A 21,203-nucleotide genomic window follows, 5' to 3' on the forward strand; every position below is an offset into this window, starting at 1 on the left:
ATTGTGGCTGGGAGCGTATGACGAAGATTCGGGGGCCAAAGATACGCTGGTTTACAACGGGGTAGAAAATACACATTTGAGGAGGCATGATCGGAGGACCACAGCAACTGCTGCCAGATGGATGTCTCCTGAGGGACCGGAAAATTTCTCACCCTGAAGACAAAAGTCCCAGTTTTCTCGATTCAGCCCACGATCCAGCCCGCATCCTCTGCCACCACTTCCATGCCCATCTCCAGGCAGAATGCCACGGAGGCGACGTTAGAACAGAACTCATCCCTCTTGTCTGCCAACGCAACCCGCTCCGGTGCCAGAACACCAGGGGGTCGGGCGCTCGAACCCTGCCCCTCCCAGTTCCCCAGCAGCCCTGCACTGTCTCCACAGTGCAGGTTTGATTGGCTCCGCCCAGCCCTCTGTCACTCCTCAGTTGGCCTACGATTGGGTACCAGGCCGTGCGCAAGCGCAAACTCTCAGCCCCTCCAGGCCCCGGAGGGGAGTTGGCTCAGTCTATCACTGGGTCTTACACCAATTGGTTAGCAAGATGAGACGCCTTTTCATTGGTCAAGAGTGGTAGTCTAGAGTCCGGACTCACAATCTGATTGGCTACAGTGAATCCGAGCTTCCGCGCAGACACCCCCGCAGGCTGTTGCTGAGATGTTCTGGGGTCTCCCGACAGTGGGGGGCGGATCCGAGCTCCAGGTTTTCCAGGCGCCCAAGGCTGTCTACCAGCCCGGGGGGAGGAGCTCGGCTTACGTCAAACTCGACAAGGGCGGGGCTAGAGGGCGGGCCGGTGACGTCATCGGGCGCGGACCGGGTTTGCGTGTAGCCTGGGCGCCACGGACTAGCCGAGCTTCGATTTGCTTGTGTAACTCATGGCGGCGGCCCTTAAGGCTCACGTCGTTACGTATAACGGGATCAAGCCAAAGCTCTCCGAAGGCTGACAGGCTGAGTCATGTATGTCAGCCATAGGCCGGCCCGTCCTGAGGTCCCCAAGCACGGTGCGCACGGCTTCCTAAGCCCACGGTCCCTCCACCGTCACCTCCCGCAAACCCCCGAGCGTGGGCGTCTGACGTTGCCTGCCTTCGGGCGGAGGAGAGCGCGCAGACGCAGTACGGAGGCCGGTCAGGCTGGGTGTTGCCGGGTGTCGCGGAAGCCGGTCTTCTCTGGAGCGCGCGGACGGTCGCTAGGCGACGGCGCGAGGGGCGGGCTTTCTTATAGACCCCTCCCACCCGGCTGGCTCCGCCCCGGGCAGCGCTGCGGCTGGGCTCGGGCGCGCGCTCCAGCGCTGGGGAAGCGGCGGCGGCGGCGGCAGCAGCGGCGGCGGGAGCTGGGCGTGGAGGCGCGAGGGGCGGGGCGGGCGGCATTGCGGGCCCGCGGTTCGGGCGGCTCCGGCTCGAGGTCGAGCTCTGTTGCTGCTCTCGCCCTCGGGGCTGCATCGTCCTCCCGCTTGGCCCGCTCACAGGGCCGCGCACGACTCGTTCAGCTGCAGCCCCGCTGCCGGCGCCCGGGGCGCTGCCGCGGCCGTGAGCCGACGAGTCCGTAAGGGCGGCGGGGCCGCGGGGTCGGGGCGCGGCGCGCGGGCGCAGGTCTATGTCGCGGGCGGCGGCGGCGGCGGCGGCCGCGCAGGGACGATGCGCGAGTACAAAGTGGTGGTGCTGGGCTCGGGCGGGGTAGGCAAATCCGCCCTGACCGTGCAGTTCGTGACCGGCACCTTCATTGAGAAATACGACCCCACCATCGAGGACTTCTACCGCAAGGAGATCGAGGTGGACTCCTCGCCTTCGGTGCTGGAGATCCTGGACACCGCGGGCACCGAGCAGTTCGCGTCCATGCGGGACCTGTACATCAAGAACGGCCAGGGCTTCATCCTGGTCTACAGCTTGGTCAACCAGCAGAGCTTCCAAGACATCAAGCCCATGCGGGACCAGATCATCCGCGTGAAGCGGTGAGCAGAGCGGGGCACACGGGGCTCGGTGGCTGCGGCGATCCCGGTCCTTGGCTTGCCCGGGCTACACCACCTCCTCCAGGGGCTCAGATTTGTGGGCTTTGTTTCACAAGTGAAATTGGGCATCCTGTTAACCCTCAGCCCAGCCCTTTGTCTCTAGGACGTTGGTAGCGCTTCTTCGGGACCCTAGAAAGAACAAAGTTTCAAACTTGCAAGGAAAGAAGGGATGAGTAGGTGGGCGCTAGGGAAAGGGGAGCTGTCTTAGTGTAGGCACGCCTGTGAAGAGTGAGCGCGCGCTTAAATGCACCCGTAAGAGGTTTGACAGCCGAAATTTGTACATACATATCTTGTGACAGTGTCAATACTAAGTTAGGGGGGACCTTTCTCGTTGCGGAAAAGATTAAATGTTGCCAGGAGGTTGGCAGAAATGGATTAGTGCAAAACTTTAAAGACACATTGGCAAATAATTTGAAGACCACACAACATTCAGTTGGCTTGGCATATAGAAGCACACTTGTGACATTTACGCGGAGAGCGTGCAGATTCAGTTCTCTTTCTCTCTTAAAAGCTAGCCTCCTCATCCCCCCCCCGCACCCCCCCCCCGAAAAAAAAAAGAACAGGGAAGGAGGCTATTCTTGGAAAACAAACAGAAGTTTAGTCTGAGTTCTGGCTTGTGTATCAGCTAATTTAAAGTTAATGCAAAAAAAAAAAAAAAAAGAAGAAGAAGAAGAAGAAGAAGAAGAAGCAAACAAGCTTTTTCCTGATATAAAGTGTTCAAAGGATGTATTTTTGCATGTGGCTGGTGACCTGAATGCTTTTAGTGTTTGTTCTCTCTTAAGTTGATGCTATGCATTTTCCCCTTAACCTTTTAAATACTGAAAGTCTAACATGTTACTACAGAGTTCTGGCATCATTTTCTAGTTCTTCTTTACTGATAACGCTCCTCTCTGGTCCTTATTAACTAATACTACTGACAGTCTTCCAGGATTATTTTACCTGTAGCTACATTTGAAGTCACCATTGAAGGTTTAGGTAGAAACAATCACACTTATCCATCATTTGGGGTTTATACACTTCAGAGCTCAGAGCAAGTTATTTGTATTCAGGGAGTACTTAAAAATTCCTTCCAAGTGGTGTTTTTTTTTTTTTTTTTTTTTTTTTTTAGTGGTGGGTTTTTAACCCTGTACAGAGGTCAAAGGAAATGCCCTCTCCTCAGTGCCTGCTCCAGCCAGACTAGAAATTTCTGTATTCCCGCATTAAATTCCAAATCACAAAGCAGTGGCTATGATTATGATCTTTTCCCAAAGTTGGTGACACTGGTAGCCTTAACTTCTCTAGTGTTATTTTTTAGAAATGTGTTTCCTTGTGTGGTACACACGTGTGGGTGTGTTAATACGTTTGTCTCGAAGTTGTTTACAGATCATGATGTAAGTGCTGCAGTTGTCCCACCTTCACACCCAGTGCATGCCCACACGTCTGTGCTAAGATCCCCAATGGCATGGGCCACATCATGTCGGAGTTTCTGTTGGCTTCGTGTAGCTCACGTTTCTCAGTTATAATGATGGGCCAGTTTATTTACTAGAGCAGTCCGTTGGCATCTCAACCCAGGACAACAGACTGAGATTGGGATTCTATTCACCCAGGGTCACTAGTTGCAGCTCTTGATGTAAGAAGAGCAGTGATGAGCTGAGTTGAGTTGAGCAACTTCCTGTGGGGTAAATGTTGTGTCATTAGAGCCTCTCTGGACCCACTTTCTTTTTTTCTTCTTTTCTTTTCTTTTCTTTTTTTTCTTTTTTTTTTTTTTTTTTTTTTTTTTTTGAGACAGGTTCTCTATGTTGGCCTGGCTGTCCTGGAACTCACCATTCATACCAGGCTGACCTCAAATCCATAGAGATTCTCCTGCCTCTGCCATGGGGCACTGAGATTAAAAGGTCCGTGTCCAGCTTGGGCCCCTACTTCTATGTCCTGGTTTTTGTACCTCACCCTAAGTTCATCATTTGCCTTCCAGGTCCGGGTGAGCTGTAGGTTATTCCCATTGTACAGCAGTGTATAAGGCAATACTCAAACCTGCTGTGGGGGCACGCAACTCCTCTCAAGAGAAAGCATGGGTTTACATTAGTGCATTTTCTACTCTTTGGGGGACCAGTTCCTTAACTACTCAGTTGCTATAGGAAGTATTCAGTAATTCCATCTTCTGCCCATTGTGTGCCAGCTGTCTGCTTTACATATGACATACAAGAGCTTTGGGGCGGTTAGTTACAGTGCCATAGTGCAGTTGGCATAACTGAAAGGCTATGGCTTGATAACTCACCAATTACTGATAAAGAGAATTTTTAAGATGTCTGAGTCCATATAGCCTCTTCTACACAGGTGTGTCTTTCAGCTGCTAATACATTTCTTCAACCAGCTAACTATAAAGTATTATCACTTTAATATGCCACACAGTATTAAACTTATTCAGCTCCTGTACTTTCCTATGCTGTATCTTCCAAGTCTGTTAGGACTAAACATGCAAGTGTTTGGTTGCCATATGTACCGTAGTAGAGTTCATAGCTTTTAGATGTTTGTGGTTTAGGGAAATACTTGCTTATTTTATAGGCCTGAGTTTCCTTTTCTGTGAAAGGGAAGATAGCATCCCCTCCCAGTGTCATGAGGGTGACATGCTGCCGGGTGTACATGGGTGCCCATGTGGTCGTTGATGCGCAGAAAAGGGCGAAAGTCCTTTTTGTCACTCTTCAGGTTTGTCCCTCTGACCTCCATTGGTTTTATCCGTGACATATCATTGCAGCCTTAGAGGAAATAATTCATATTTGTAATTGTGGTTTAAAATTCCTTGCCTGTTACAAAGAGTGCTATGGAAGAGCAATGTAAATTAGTCTTAGGAAAATATTTTGTTGGTTTTGTGGAGTAGCTTCCCTTATGGGGAGATCTTATGGGGGGAAAGGCAGGGAAATGAACATGTAACACAGCTCCACAAATGGAGCTTCTCACTGTATTGATATGGTCTAGAATATCTCATTTTAAAAATATTAAAATGGGCCCTTATCTCTTTTTGAGTTAGGTGTGTGTACGCACATGCATACTTGTGTGTGCATTCATGCAGAGGCCAAAGGTTGGCATGTCTCATTCATTTGCTCTGAACCTCATTTTGTTTTTAAACATTTTCATTATTATGTTTGTGTGTGGAGGCCATGGCACATGTATGGTGATACACATTTGAAGGTCAGAGGGCAACTTGACTGTCCCCCCTGTTTTGGGTTCCGGTAGGCAGACTTATGTGGCAGGCACCTCTGCCCACTGATCCATTGCCTTAGTCACTAGTCTATTGTTGTGAAGAGACATCATGACAGAGGCAACTATAAAAGAAAGCATTTAACTGGGGACTTGCTCACTGCTTCAGACACTTATCCATTATCATCATAGTGGAGAGAATGGTGACAGGCAGGGCACTGGAGAAATAGTTGACAGCTACAGCCGCAAACATCACAGGCAGAGAGAGGCAGCCCCGGGACCTGGCATGGGCTTTGAAAAACTCAAAGCCCAGTGACACACTTCCTCCAACAAGGCCACACCTCCTAATCCTTCTGATCCTTTCAAACAGTGCCACTCCCTGGTGACTAAGCATTCAAATACATGAGCCTGTTGGGGCATTCTATTCAAACCACCACAGCTCCCTCTTTTAAAAAAAGATGTATGAATGTTTGCCTACAAATATAGATGTGTACCACACATATATACCATGGAGGTGAGAAGAGGGTAAGAGGCCTCCAGGGAACTGTAGTTACAGTACGATGCCGTGTTGGTGCTGGGACTGAAACCCAGTTGTTCTGTAAGTGCTCTTAACCTCTGACCCCTTTCAAGCCTGCTTCCTTAGTTTCTAAGACAGAGTGTCTCACTGAGCCTGGACCTTGATGATTTGGTGGACAGCAAGCTCGGGGTCCTCCCATTTCTGCCTTCTCGGGTACTGGTTTATAGCCGTGTGCTGCTGAGTATTTTATTAGGCTTGAGGGCTCTGAGTTCAGATCCTGATGCATAGATGGCAAGTATTTCTCCATTCCTGTTCCCCCTGCCTCCCTTTTCCCTCCCTCCCTCCCTCCCTCCCTCCCTCCCTCCCTCCCCCTTCCTCCCTCCCCCACTCCCTCCACTCTTCATCTCTCCCTTTCTTTCACACACACACACACACACACACACACACACACACACACACACACACAATATACATACACTTGCATGGCACACACACAAACAGAAGACTTCAAAGTCAAGTGACAAATCTAAAAATGTCTTTTGTGTAAATCATATGCCACTTCTTTTCCTCCTCCTCTCCCTCCCCCTCTCCTTCCTCCCCCTCCCCTCCTCCTCTTCCTCTTCTTCCTTCTCCTCTTCCTCCTCTTCCTTTTCTTCCTCCTCCCCTTTTTTTTCTTCTTTTTGCTTGACTTTAGATCACACAGAAAAAGAATAATAAGCACTTAGATTTTAACAGAACAAGAATTCGTACTGATTGCATTATTTTACCTTCTTACCTGTCTCAGGATTAGTGGTGGTCCTGACTTGAAGTATCTTGGAACCTACCACTGTTCTAGGTCTGTATCTTAGGATAAGGCTCATAGACTCTGAGCATGACCTTTAAGTGCACATGCTCAGGTCCCCCACTGGCCGTGCAGATGCACCTCCCCACCAGCATCCCCGCTTTCTTTTAGTTAAAAACCTCTCTCTCTGACTTCTCCTGCCTTGGTACCTGTTGTCTTTTTGTAGAATTAGTTTTTACCCATTTCTTCACCCTGGCTTGAAATATTTCTTCTTGAATGAATTCCTCTAACTAACCTCACACCTGGCCCCCCTCAACCACACAACAGCCTGGAGGCTGGCACCCTGTTCCTCTCGTCCTGTTGTAGTGTAGTTGCACATGTTTTGCTGGGATGGTTTGCAAGCATTCTCACTGACTCAATGCCCAGGTGGCTGGCCTGAGACCAACAGCGCACAGGAAACAACAACAATACAGCAAGAGAGGAATCTTCAGAGAGGAAAGCACTTGGACTCAGTTTCCCCAGGCATTTTAGTGTTTCGAGTTGATTTTGCAGATGGAGGAGATGCTTTCTGCAAGAGTGCTTCCAGTCAGGCCAGCAAGGAAGAGGTCAGAGGTCAGGCGAACAGTAAAGTCAGAGAGGATGTCCTCTGGCTGGAGGAAATGGCATGGGGAGTGCACAGGGTAGATTCTGGGTGTTAAAGAAACCAGGACAACTAAACTAGAGACTTACATAGACCTGGGGGAGGGGGCTGAGGGCAGGTAACTGATTTTAAAACTTAAAGACAGAAGGTTAGTTAGACCAATTATAGAAATAACAACAGAGATGAGATGGTAGATGGTGTAATGGTGATGGGAGACTCAGCAGTCTTGAGCAGTGCGACTTAGTGTCTGTATGATATCTAAAGCCTGGGCTAGCATGCTGACTAGAGAAAGACAGGGGTAAGGTTGTCCAGAATTCAGTCATCAAGCAGTGGGAGAGGGAAAGGTCAAAGGTGCTCTTCACATCTGAAGATGGGTGAGTGAGATTAGAGCAGAGTCACAGAAAATGCCATTTCAGCCCAGATGACAATCGTTGGAATAGCCCTGTCTGATAATTAGAATATTTGAAAAGGCCTTGAAGGTCAGGTTCCATATGAATGTCCGAACTCGGCATCACCTGCAGAGCCCAGATTGAGACTAGCCGACACCTGCTGTGTAGAGCACAAGTGAGTAGATGTGGCTGGGAATAGGAATTAGAATCAAATGCTTATAGTCAAGGACAGAGCTGGAGTCACAGGGCAAACAATGAAGGCCGCACACAGTGTGCTCAGCTACAAGCCACTAAGACTGGGGCAGGCTTCAAGTCTTCTTAGAAACCAACACTGAATCCCAAGCAAGGCTCCCCAGGTAAAGAGCCTAATGGTTGTGAGTCACTTTTTAAAATGAATGACTGTGTCGTGAAAAGTTGGTGACTAAATCCTGTCAATCAAACATTGAAGAGTTAAACGTAGGAAAAGATTAATGGGAAATGTTGATCTGCTTAAACAGAAAACTCAAGATCAAGAACTGTAAGGAGTGTGGTTAAGGATCTGGTGGCACAGGCGGGTAGGATTTGCTGAAGGAGGCAGAGACAGGAGGATCTGGAGTTCGAGGCCAGCCTGGGATACACATTTTTCCAGGGCTATACAGAGAAACCCTGTCTCGAAAAAAAAACAAAAACAAAACAAAACAAAAAAGCCGGGTGTGGTAGCGCACGCCTTTAATCCCAGCACTCGGGAGGCAGAGGCATGGGAATTTTTGAGTTCGAGGCCAGCCTGGTCTACAGAGTGAGTTCCAGGACAACCAGGGCTATACAGAGAAACCCTGTCTCGGAGAAAAAAAAAAAGGGGGACATTAGCATTAAACACCTCAGCAATATGAAAGAACTCAGCTGCTACATACAGAAATGAGGAGAGGGCATTGAGTTCCATAGCCTTCACTGGAGGAACTCGGAGTTACAAATGTAACACACTTTAAAACACTTCTCAGACAGCTTGCTCTTTGAAAGCTCATTGATTTTTTTTGTCTGGCGTTCCCCACACACTGGTAGACCATCATCACAGTCATCACATTGCCCGGCCCAAGCTGTCCATCTCCCCCTTCATTCTCTTGAGTCATTAGTTTCTGCGTGCTCGGAATACTTAAGGTGTGTCTTCTTGGTAGGTCTTTAAGTGCCTGACACTTGCTGTATTCCCTCTGCAGGACTCAGAACATTGCATAGCAAACGTTAGTTTAAGATGGGTTTTGCTCTCTGTGTTCCAGAGGTGGTTTCTTGGTTGGTTGCTTTTCTCTTTCTTCTCGAGGAGGAAACTTGTGTTTTTTGTTCTTTTTTCTGAATTGTAAAATTATAACATAATATCACTATTATGATGCAATAGTTTTCTTGGCTCTCCTAGGATTGGACTCTTCAAACTTAATTAACATTAAGGAAGATCAGAGGAACTGGTAAAAAATATTTGAAAATAACCCAACCAGCAGGAGAACTGGCAGTGTGGCAGACTTACTTGCTAACATTTGTTAGTGGTGATAACACGTGGATGACTTAATGGCCATGGGAGCCTCTAGGAGGTTACATAAGGCACATTAAAGCGAAGGATAGTTCACATTTATGCATATTTCTAAGCAAGGACTGTTGGACAAACCAAATGCACATTATACTTGATCTTTGAGATGGTGGTGGTGGTGGTGGTGATGATGCACAGCTTTTCTGTAGTCAGCATAGATCTCGTACCCTAGGGAGGAAAGTGTGAGTCCACTCTAGGCTTCACCGTGCTGTTGTGACTCCTGTAACTGTGGTTCTCTAGCCTTACCTACTTCTTTCTCGTGTGTTTATTGTTTTCCAGGCTAATGGCGTAAAGTTATCAATAATTTTTAATCGGTTAGGAAAACTAATAGAGTTTGACTGTAAGAACACCAGACTTTACAACAAGACTTAAAACTTACAGATAGGGAGGAAGTCCAGGCTGATACTTGCTGTACAGGCCACAGTCCGTCCCAGCATCCCCTGGAAAAGCCGGGTGCACACGCTTACCCACCTTCCTCTCCCTCCCAAGTGCTGAGATTAAAGGTGTGTGCCACCATGCCCTACCTTTTAATGGAATTTATTGTAGTCCACAGGAACGTATAATATTGTACGTACATAAAATGCAAACATATGTAAAATTTAAAGAAATCGGAAATATCTGAGAACAGTCACTATAATCTTATAATGGTACATGGTGAGTCCTAAATTGCTTAGCTTTGTTCTTTTAAAAGATGGACATCTCTTTGGAAATGGAAGGCCTAATACGCCAACGGTGTCACTTTTATTCCAGTAACAGCCTGAATGTTTAAAGTTAATTTTATCAATCACCTATATGCTCCTCCCCTAACCCTTGCCAGGTGTAACCCCATTCTTACACATTCAACTTTGTGTCCTTTAAAAAAACAAACAATCTTTTGAAAGCACTCTGTGCTGCCCGAATGTTCTGGGATGTGTGCTTGTCCACTGGAGCATGGTTAACTTAGAGGGATCTGTCTCTCTTCCTGGCAGCTAACAGTCACCAGGAGCTCCATGGCCAGGGTGGGACTGAGTCAACCTCCTTGCCTGTATGTGGGATTTGCTCTGCCTTAGGTTTGCACAGGTTCTGTGCACGTTGTCCCAACTTTTGTGAGTTCACAGGTGCAGCCACTCTACAGTGTCCAGAGGATAAGCACTGTTTTGTTATAGTCTGCCATCACCTCTGGTCCTTACACTCTTCCGCCTCCCCTTTCTGCAGTGATCCCTGAGCCTTGATGGGGGTTGGGGGATGTGGTGGTGGTGGACTATTTATTCCCTTTAAGGCTGACAGTTCTGCAGTCTTATCCGTAGCACCTTGGCCAGCCGTGGGCCTCTGCGCACCATCTTCTGAGAAGCCCAGCTTCTCAGATGAGCACTGGCAGGTGCATTGATCTGTGGGCACAACACTGAGCCATTAGGAGTAGGTTTAATCCCATATCCGTGTAGCAGCCAGCATAGCATCAGGTTCTCCTGCAGGGTCAATGACCTACCTGTCTCTCTGTAGAATCTTGGCTCAGTAATGGTGCCAGGCATGGATGGGCTCTAGCTTGTGGAGTGGGGCTTCAGTGCAGTCAGAAACATCTCAGCGTCTGAAATAGCATTGCAGATGTGGGTGTGGCTTGTGGGCAGTCACTGCTGCAACTCACATGGTTCGGTTCGTAGCATCATGAAAGCTAGCCAAAAGGAATGAAGCTTCCAGGCCATGCCAGCTTGATCTTACCATGTTGTAGCTCAAGGATGTGGTATCTCAGCGTTGGGGGTCTTACAGCCCAGGTCTAGATTGTAAACAAGAACAGTGGCAACATCTTGTAATGTTTCCTGGTCTACAAGACTCCACTAGCCCATATCTAAATGATGGAGCTCACGTCTGGCCCTGGGCCTTTAGGTTGCCAGCCTCTGGTGTCCAGTGGGCACTGTTGCCCCTATAAACAAGTCTAGTTTTTAATGATCTTCCATTTAAATAGTAGGCTATTAGTGAAAGAGGATGTTTTGAAGTATATGAGTGAGTTTGAGTGCGGTTATGGGTAGGTTTTATTAAGGGCATGGTTTGGGAAATCCTGTCACTTTAGCACTGGAAATTTGATGCGGCTAAAATGTTGGAGTTGTACCCTAACTCACAGGTTGCTGAAGAGTGTTTCTGAGTTCATGGTTTAAAGTAGACTGCAGCTGTTTAGCAAGCATACTTAAGTTGTACATTCTTGTTCATAATGTTGAAATTTTCACTGAATTGCATAGGTAGGCTGTGGGTTTTGGTTTGTATATACGATTTATTATTTTTTTTAGGATACATTTATGATTTAAAGACATACCAAATGATATTTTGAGGAGAAATACAATGACTTAATAACTTTTATATGCCTAAGACCCTGGGGGGTAATGAAAACACCATCTGTTTGCTTCTCTTAGTCCAGTCACCAATTGCCTTCACGTCTTCTTACCCAAGGCCATATCCACTGTCCCCTCTGCGCAAGACAGATACACAGGCCTGAAACCAGTTGAGTATTTAAACCCCTCTGAGCAGGACAGACACCCAGGGCTGAACCAGTGTGCATTTCCTCTCGCTGTGTGGCTTGCACTCCTTTTCAGTTCATTTATCACCACAGCGCTCTCATCACACATGATTTGGAGACTGCTGTCTTAGGTAACTTTACTCCAGGAACACTAGCTGGAACTGTCTAATGCTTCCAGACAGTTCTTCTCTCCTGGGTTTCCTAGTTTCCTGCCATGATACCTTATTGAAGAATGTGAGAGAGTGGGCAGCACAGTTAGAAGGAGAGTTGGTGTATAGTCGTGCAATCTTGTTCATCCATTGAGGAAAGCTGCCCCCTGCCTGTTCCAAACCTAAAGCAGAGTGAGGGATACCGTGCAGGATGAGCATCTGTACCTGAAATGTCACCTGAAGCCAGAAGTACTCCCCTCTCTGCAGCCTTCTGAACCCTGATGGCTCAGTGCAGAAATCCCACACCTGCCTTCATGTGACCACCTGCGCTCAAAAACCACAGCTGCACTACAAGTGCTGTATGCGTCGGTGTGGGCAATATGCCTAAGTGTACATGAAACTAAGGAATTTCATGTCTAGACATGGGTTCCATCCACAAGATACGGCGACCCTCCCCAAGTCTACAATCTGAAGTGTGTCTGGTCCGCATGTCTCAGATAAGAGGTATTCAGCCTGTGGTGATGGTGGAACTTTGTCCACACCTACATCTCATGGCTGGGACATGGGAGGGTCAGCTGTGCTGGTTCAGGAAACCCGTGAAGACAGGTAAAAAGGCCGCAGTTGCTGATAATATCAAATCACTTAGTAAAACCACCCAGGGGGAGCACTCTAAGCCTCTGCTTGGCACACTGACTTTAACGAGTTGCTTCCTATACTTACTGTCACCTCAGAAGTTAATAATTCAGAGTGGAAATTCTGTGTCTTATTAATTATTCATTACACATTAATATTTTCTTCTTTACCTGAAGTCTTTATGGCTCACTAAGTGAAATATTAGTGTTTTCCTCTGTAATTGGTCATATGTTTTATTATAGATCTAGATATGCTCATCTTCCAGTTTTCAGTGAATGCCTCAAATATCCTATACAATTCTCAAATGTGACATTTTTGATTGTGCAGAGTGATCAGACCTTCTCATCTATGCGACTGACAGTGAGTGTTGCTGCGGTTGAAGCTGAACTTCAGCTCTTACTGGCAATTTAGTTTCCACATCTGCAACATGGTTATGATAAATAACTAAAGAAGTAGTGAACATAAAATGATTCTTTACATAACCACCCCAAAATGCCAATAAAACAGTTTCAAGGGAAATCACAGAAAGCAGGCTGAGACCCAGGCCTCTGTTTCTGGGGAACCGTCTAGGTTCCCGTGGAGCTGTGCTGGGCCTGTTCCTCTGCCTCAGCCCTCACAAGCTGTGCACTGAGACTTACATTGTAGGCCTTCCGTGCTCTGAGTTCTGGGTCTTTGCCTGCCCCTTGCAAACTTAACTCTGCTGACAAGGACTTTTTAGCTGGGAAGAAATTGTAGTGGTCTTTACTATATGTGTTTTAATTTTAAAAAATTATATATAAAAACAATCAGCGTAGAATATTAGTGTTTGCTAAGTAACATTTTTCTTCTTGAGAAGTTGGAGATGATAGTAGATCTTTTCATGAATGCCAAAAGCTTTAACACTCTGTGGCTGGTTATATATAGTAAAGTGTTGACAGATTTTTCTTAATAAACCAATTCCAGAAAAAGTTTTATCTGACTTTGTATAAAAACCATCACTGTCAACATCAAATAATATGGCTTAAGCCACCCGATTTGCATAGCATTGCCCTGGGCATTATGCAGAATAAATACAGTGTACTATCTTTAGCTAATGTGCCAAAATGTGCTGTCAGTGAATATATATCTGACAGCTCTAACTTATACCGAAGTACAGCCTTAAAACACTTGACTTTTAAGTTTCGAAATATCGTCCACCAGAAACATTGCTTTTATCAGGACCACCTTTCTTGGTGAAGGTTTTGCTCATCTAACTCATTAAAGGTAAAAAAAATTGTCCTAAGAACAATAATTATATATTTACATTGGGAAATGCCTTAGTCCGTTGAAGCTGCTATAACAAAATACCCCAGCCTGGGTGACTTGTGAGCAATAGAAATATATTGCCCACAGTTCTGGCGGCTAGAAAAAAATCTAAAATCAAGGTGCCAGAATATTCAGTTTCTGGTGAGGGCCTGTTCATAGATGGCTCCTCTTCACACAAATGCATGAAACTGGAAGAGAAAACTTGGATGTCTCTCAGGCCTTTTCTAATGCTGCTAACATAGCATCTCCTGGGGACAGCCACTCACCTGGTAAAGCCCTCATATCTTCATTCTCACTGTGGAGATGACGTTAGGCTCAACGTTCTGAACACAGTGCGTAGTCACTATAGTTTTATCTCCTTAACCAAGATAAAAATTCCTTCTCCTCCTGGTGACCCCTGTTCTCTCTTCTCCTCCTAGTAACCTCTGTTTTCTCTCACCATTCACTTTTCCGGCTTTGGGAACCAACAGTCTAAGCCAACTTAAGCCATCAGTTAATAAGCCTGGTTAGAAAACGTAAGGGCTGGATGTCCGTTGTTAAGGCCTGTAGTTACATATATGCATACCTGAAGGCTAGCTAGAGTCACATGCATACACACATGAGAACCCTTACCTGACAAAGGGCGTATATGCATGAAAGCCAGCTAGAAAATGACCCAGACTTCAAGTTGGTAGTTTTGTTTTAAGGAGCAAGGGCTGAGAGAGTTCTCAGTGACTTTGATTCAGCCTTTGTGTGCTAACGTGGATATGGAAGGCACGGTTCTGGTAGTCTGCCACTGACCAGAGTTGGAGGTCTGTTTGTGGCCTTACCCCAGAAGTATTTGTGAGGAGCCCCTGCAGTGCTGAGCTGCTGCTAGAGGGGCTGTGCTAGGGGAGCCTCCAGCTGGATTCCTGGGCTGAGCAAGGTGTGGTGCGGCCCCATCCACTAGCAGCATCACGCCAACAGCAGCCAGCGTGGTGGTGTCTCCGTCCCTGACAGGTCAGTACCTCAGTAGCGACAGGCAGACTGTTTATTTCCGAGGCTCCCCAAGCACACACACCGTCTGGTGAAAGGAATGACTGAGGAAGGAGAGTTCTTCCACTGCTCTCAGCAGCACATCCTTTCTTCACAGTCTGTGGCTTCCAGCAGACCCTTTGAATAAGTGCTGCTGCGTGGCTCTGGCCCTTTCCCCACAGGCGACCACATCTCATTCCCTGGATCCTTGAGGCTTATGTCTATGCGCTGCACATTCCTCTCCGTCTCAGAAGCATCCCACAGTCCAATGTCTGGGATCCAACTCACGATCTTCTGGGCTCCTCCAAGGGCTTGGGTCACTTCTCCAGCCATGCCCTTTGTAGCACACACATTGTCTTCTAGGCTCCAGATGCCTGTACTCCACTGCTGCTGCTGCTCTTGGTAGTCATCTCATGGTACTGGCTTCTCCAAAATGCTGCTGCCTTCCACTGTAACTTGGATTTAACAATAGCCTCTCATAGGCTCTCTTCATGGTGCTAAGCCTCAAATCCTTTGCATGACCCCTTCAGTCCTAGGCCATCACTTGCAACTGAGGCTGCACCTTCACCAATGACCTTCCATGGCCTCACACAGTGCCGAGCCCAGGCTGCTCTGCATGACCCCTTCATGCCTTCAAAACCAGTACCACCTGGGTGACTCTTACACAGTACCAAGTCCCACTGTAGCAGGAGATACAACCTTGGTTATCTCTGGAACACAGCCTCTGTGCTCTCAAAAAAAAACTTCCCAGAAGATGTCACCTCAATGATGCTGGTCTCTTCTTAATCACCACTAATTTCTTAGCTCCAGCTAACCAGCATCAATAGTCCCAGTAATGCAAAGTTTTTGCTTTAGTAGTTCTGGTATCTTGTTAATCACAGCTGATTCTTCAGCCAAGTTAACCAGAACCATAGAATCTTCACAATCCAAAATAGCGATGGCTCTGAAAGAGTCTTTAATTTTCCCTCTGAAATTTCACAAGCCAGGCCTCCATCTTCTGCACTGTTCTCAACATTATCTTCCAAGCTCCTACACAATAAATATCCCACAGAGCTCTCAATGCCGAATGGATCCTCCAGCCCGAAGTTCCAAAGTCCTTCCACAGTCCTCCCCAAAACATGGTCAGCTCACAGGAATACCCCACTATTCTGGTACCAATTTGTCTTAGTCAGGGTTTCTATTCCTGAACAAACATCATGACCAAGAAGCAGTTGGGGAGGAAAGGGTTTATTCAGCTTACACTTCCATACTGCTGTTTATCACCAAAGGAAGTCAGGACTGGAACTCAAGCAGGTCAGGAAGCAGGAGCTGATGCAGAGGCCATGGAGGGATGTTCTTTACTGGCTTGCCTCCCCTGGCTTGCTCAGACTGCTCTCTTATAGAACCAAGACTACCAGCCCAGAGATGGCACCACCCACAAGGGGACCTCTCCCTTTGATCACTAATTGAGAAAATGTCTTACAGCTGGATCTCATGGAGGCATTTCCCCAACTGAAGCTCCTTTCTCTGGGATAACTCCAGCTGTGTCAAGTTGACCCAAAACTAGCCGGTACACACACCTAGAAAGACTGTATGCTTACATTGTCCCAGTGACATGTCTGTCACTTGAGGCAGCATGAACCTCTTGAGGAAACTTCTAATGTGATACCCATCACCTCACTGTTACTCTCTCGGTACGCGTAAGCATCCGGGAGCATTGCAACAGCGGGCGGGCGGTCAAAGCTATGGCCCAGACAGTGCCGCTGGCCGTGGCTGTTGTTGGACAACGCCCACTGGTGTTTGGTAGGTTAAGACTTTAGTGGCTGCTAATATTGTGCAGAGCTGGTGAGTTTCTTCTCTCCTTTCCTGTCCCGATTGTCTTACCACGGCATCAGAGACGTGCTTCGTACCCTGTGACAGCAGTGTGTGGTGAGAAAGAGATGCATTGATAAGGAAAAATACTTGTTTGTAGAAGAAGCTAGATTGTCAGCTTACATGGATTAGAGGGAATATTGTCTCCTATTTTTTAACTCCTTTCCATGGCAATTAATGACATTTAGACTAAATAATTAGATTTGGTCACACTTGGGCCAAACAATGTAATCCAGAGACAGGAGGGAAGATACTTAGCAACAGAGTGGATATGTTTTTATAGTTCTATCACTCCAGTTAAGATTCTAGAGCTCTCTTGCTAGCAAATGGTTTGAAGGAACCTAAAGATGAATAGCTAGCATCCCTGTAGAATTTTACAGCAGCCATACTTGACGGGGTGATCCGTGTGCATTGCTGAGCGCAGAGTCTGGCGTAAGCCAAGCCCTCTGCAGATGCTGGTTGTTAGTAATGCTCTTACTCTCATCACCATTGACATTATACATTAATATTTCTGTCTCACAGGCCGAGAGCCCTGGTTCCAGAAGGACAGGCAGCATATCCAAGGGAACAAACAGCCTTTGCGGTCCTGTAAATCCAAGCCCATGTCTCTGCCTTGTGCCCTCTGTCCTGGTTTCAGCCTGTGGCCACCCTTGACTATAGCCTTTATTCCAGGCTCTGTGGAGCCACCAGACATTGCTATAGGACAGTCGGGATGGGGAGTGGACCATAAAAGCAGTGTTTTAATTACCATGGAATTGGCATAGAGTGGGTGAGAAGTAGGTGAGGCCCGGTAGAGACTGGAGCTCAGGAGTGAGCTGTATTAGAAATGGAGGGGTTTGAGCATATGAAAATAGCAGGGTGCATTTTCTCCCAGCCAGTAACCTGCTCAGCCTGTCCCCATAACCACTGCTCCTCCCAGACAGCTGTTACAGACCCTCATATGGGTCTCTGATGGAGGTCAGAGACCTCCCACCCGCCGTGCCCTGAGTGGTCTCTTGTAACTCTCTGAGTCTGGTTTTCACGTGTGTGTTGGCTCGTCGCTGTCATGTATTGGGCACTCGTCCTTCTCTGCTTGCTACCATAAGGGCCCCACCCTGGCAGTGTGGTGCAGTGATCAGACCCACCTCCCCCTTCACTTGCGATTTTCTTCTTTTCCCATTGTTCACCCGTTACTTTTGCTACTTCAGATCTAAAGTTCTGTTTTCATAACCTGAGCAGTCAGTGTCATGAGAGTGGCTCTGGACTGCCTAGTGTGGTTTGTATGACTGTTTCCATTTCTGTCAGAGCCTTTGTTTTATAGAAATCTTTGTTTTATTGAAATCTGGCATTTATGCTTGTTTGATTTCTGGGTGTTTTGAGGTAAGATCTTGGCTAGCCCAGGCTGACCTTGAACTCATGGTAGTCCTCTTACCTCAGCCTCCCCAGGGCTAAGGTTAAAGGCATGAGCTGCCATATCTTGTGGCTGTTTTAGCTTTAAGTTTTTCTTGGTGGTGGTGGGGGAGGGTATCTATTGATTAATTATTTAGAGGAAAGAAAGAAATATATTTAAGTCTTTTCATGAGAATTGATGTGTTCTCTCAGGCAAGCACTCCTTTGCTCATAATTCCTAATGCCTTAGCTCTTCATAGTTTCAAGCATCTTTAAGCCCACCTCATTTAGGGGTAACTTTAACAAAATTATTTATTTCTGACACGGGGTGCTGAGAAGGTATGCACTCTGGTATAACGGAGACACGATTGCTCACGCAGCTCCCGTTCATACAGCTGTCAGTCTGGTCATCCAAGAGTTGGCCTGCCTTTAACCGTAGATCTCAAATCCAACATTCACTTAAAGGTGAAATGTGTGTGTTATGTTTCAGCACCGTGTCTGACTCTGGCCAACTGCTGTGGCCTACCTCATTGTGGGTCTCTGTGTGTGTCTGTGTATGTCTGTGTCCATGTCTGAGTGGTGTGTCTGTATATGTGTGTGTGAAATGTCCGTGTGTCTGTGTCTGAGTGTATATGTGTGTATGGTGTGTGTGTGTGTGTGTGTGTGTGTGTGTGTGTTGCTTTTAGCAGACTCAACCAGTTTGATTCCCACTCAGTTCTGATGACAAGGCTTCAGGCTTGTACTTGAAAATACCTCCTCACAGATCCACATTCCTGGCATGAATTGTCGTTACTTCTAATGATAAAGAGCCAGTTGAATGCAATCATAGCTACATTTTATAATTTTTTTTTCTTTTTTTGGGTGAGACAGGGTTTCTCTGTGTAGCCCTGGGTGCCCTAGAACTCACTTTGTAGCCCCGGCTGGCCTCGAACTCTGCCTGCCTTTGCCTCCTGAGTGCTGGGATTAAATGTAAACCACCCAGTTTACATTTCCCCCTTTAATGTGGGTTTGGAAATGCTGCAGCATCTTGGGTCTCCTAAAGATTTGTGGTGCACTTTGGAGTTGTGATCCTGAAGGAAACTTCCAGAACTATTGTCATTTTCATGTCCAGGGTCATGCTGTTCTCTAATGTTGGCCTTCCCTAGTCGAGGATAGAGATTCAGTGGCACAGCAGTGATTGGCAGGATTCAGCTAAGTAACAGACCTACTGACCAACCTAACTGTGCATGCTATATTATTGGAACATGATTCCCCACGTCCGTGTGTCCTCAGTATATAGTATAACCTCCTGAAGGTTTCTCTGCTATCCTGATTGAATGAGAACTTGTTTAACTATGTTACCAGTCTCCTCCCTTCAGTCTATTTTTTACTGAGGTAGACTTTGATGCAGTAGAGTAGACACTCCTTAACCCTTAGATCCATAGCTGGATGCTGTGCCGAGGACTCACAGCCCCTCCCACCTGCACTTCTCTTCCCTGCACTCAGCGTCTCTGGGTTCCTGTGAACTTGCATGGCATACATACCACAGAGACTCCTTCCACACCCTGCAGACCACAGAGCCTGTTCTGGCCAGAAGTAGAGTTTCTCTCAGAGTTTTAGCTCTGCACAGGGTTCTCACAGAACGACTAGATAAAAAGAGACGGGAAGAACTGGAAACCTCCCACTCCCTTTGGCCCCTTTCCTGATTCTGTTAGTTAGAAAAACAGTGGAGTATTTGTTTCCTGTATCTTGTTGCACTTTTTCTGGGCGTTTGTTACCTTGGTCTTGCACATGGTGCTGGGGTGGCTTTTTAATGCATGGAAAATGCCTGTGAGTTTCTTTCTATCGTCACTTGGGCCACCCTAATAGAATTGGAGGGTTCGATGTCAACCCTCATAATTTCTGTGAGAAAGCTGACATTTACATAAGTTGCATGGAGCCCCTGACAGCTCTAAACACACTCTTGGTGTCATCTTGTTTAGCTTACGTTACGCTTTTCACTGGACAAGTTCAGTGTCCACTCAGACCCTGGAGGGAGTCAAAGCAAAGGTGTGACAGAGAGAAGCCGTTAGAATGATGGGAATGACGAAAGCATCTGAGAACTAACAAGTTTAGAGGAAGTGTGCACCCTTGCTTAGCCCTGCCCTTCTTCCCAGCTCAGTACTGGACAGGGGATGGCGCCAGGCCTGGAGGTGGCTATATTCTTAGCATTCAGCACTGTGAGTGCTGTATAAATTCCTGCTGTCCACTGGAGATTCTGTGTGCAGCCACACAGCAGTTTGATGAACTCATCAATGGGTTTTGCTAATTCAAAGGCTTTAAAAGGAAAAAAAAGAACATGCATAGGGGTTTAAAAAATATACATTTTATATACCTTTTGGTGCAGAAATCACACTTACAAGGACATTCATCAGATTGCTGGTTATGTTTGCCAAAAAATGGCACTAATGATAATAAGAGTAAATTAGGATATGGTTTTAGGAGATACATACATACATATATGTTATATATGTGGATATATGCATATTATATCTATGTATCAGTCTTAAAATGTTATACTGTTTGGCCATCATGATATGCTGTATTTATTGAAATTAAGAACTCCATAATATTAAGCAAAAACAAACTACTAAATGGTTTGATCTCTTCGTATAAAAATGTATTCTTCTGTTAATATGCATGAGTAGGAGAAGTCTGAAAGTTTATATACTAAAATAGTTATGGTGCTCATTCTCACAAGGGAGATTAAGAGTCTCAGTCTCTCTCCCTCTCCCTCCCCCTCTCCCCCCTCTCCCCCTCTCCCTCTCTCCCTCTATTCTTCCCCCTCCTCTTTCTCTCCTTCTCCTCTCCACTCCTTCTCTCCCTTTCCCCCTCCCTCTCCTCCTCCCTCCCTCCCTCCCTCCCTCCCTTCCTCCCTCCCTCCCTCCTATTTAAATATTGGTGGGAATTAAAACAGAAGTTAGGGCCTGTGAAGGGGAAGGATGCAGACGTCCCAGGTCTGAACACAGCAAACTTTTAAACTCTTGAATTCTTAACACTAACATTTAACGAACAGACAGAAGGACATAGCCAGCTGCCCATAGCATGAATTCTGTGTCATGGGAGGTGTTCAGAACACTGCAGAGACATCTGGCAAGGGTGGCCACAGAGTGGCTGACACATTTGAGTATTGCTCTTTGCCTCAGGCCTTTTTAAGAGAGGAGATTTTAACACTGGGGAGAAAATTGAAAAAGGGAACTAAGAAAAACCTTTCTAGTTCTCTTCCAAACTCAAAGAGAATTCTATTCCAACCAGCTTATGAGCAAGAAGAGCCTGATGAAAACCCCTGTGAGACACGCCCTCCTCTTAAGTGCTAAGTATGATAGCCTCAAAGGAGGCCAGTGGGACTGACTGCATAGATCTTGCTAGT

At 46.7% G+C, this 21,203-nt stretch overlaps 1 protein-coding gene across 1 annotated transcript in view; it reads left to right on the forward strand.

Moving 5' to 3' along the window:
- The first annotated feature begins 1,362 nt into the window (after positions 1 to 1,362).
- Rap2a (RAS related protein 2a) overlaps positions 1,363 to 21,203 on the forward strand; it is a 28,734-nt gene continuing 8,893 nt past the window's right edge. Inside the window, exon 1 of the mRNA NM_029519.3 lies at positions 1,363 to 1,942. Within this exon, the coding sequence (NP_083795.2) occupies positions 1,629 to 1,942 (314 nt within the window). The 5' untranslated portion in view covers positions 1,363 to 1,628. The remainder of the gene's footprint in view (positions 1,943 to 21,203) is intronic.

This window comes from Mus musculus, chromosome 14 (genome assembly GCF_000001635.26).
Source record: "Mus musculus strain C57BL/6J chromosome 14, GRCm38.p6 C57BL/6J".
In the NCBI taxonomy this organism is placed as follows: domain Eukaryota; kingdom Metazoa; phylum Chordata; class Mammalia; order Rodentia; family Muridae; genus Mus; species Mus musculus.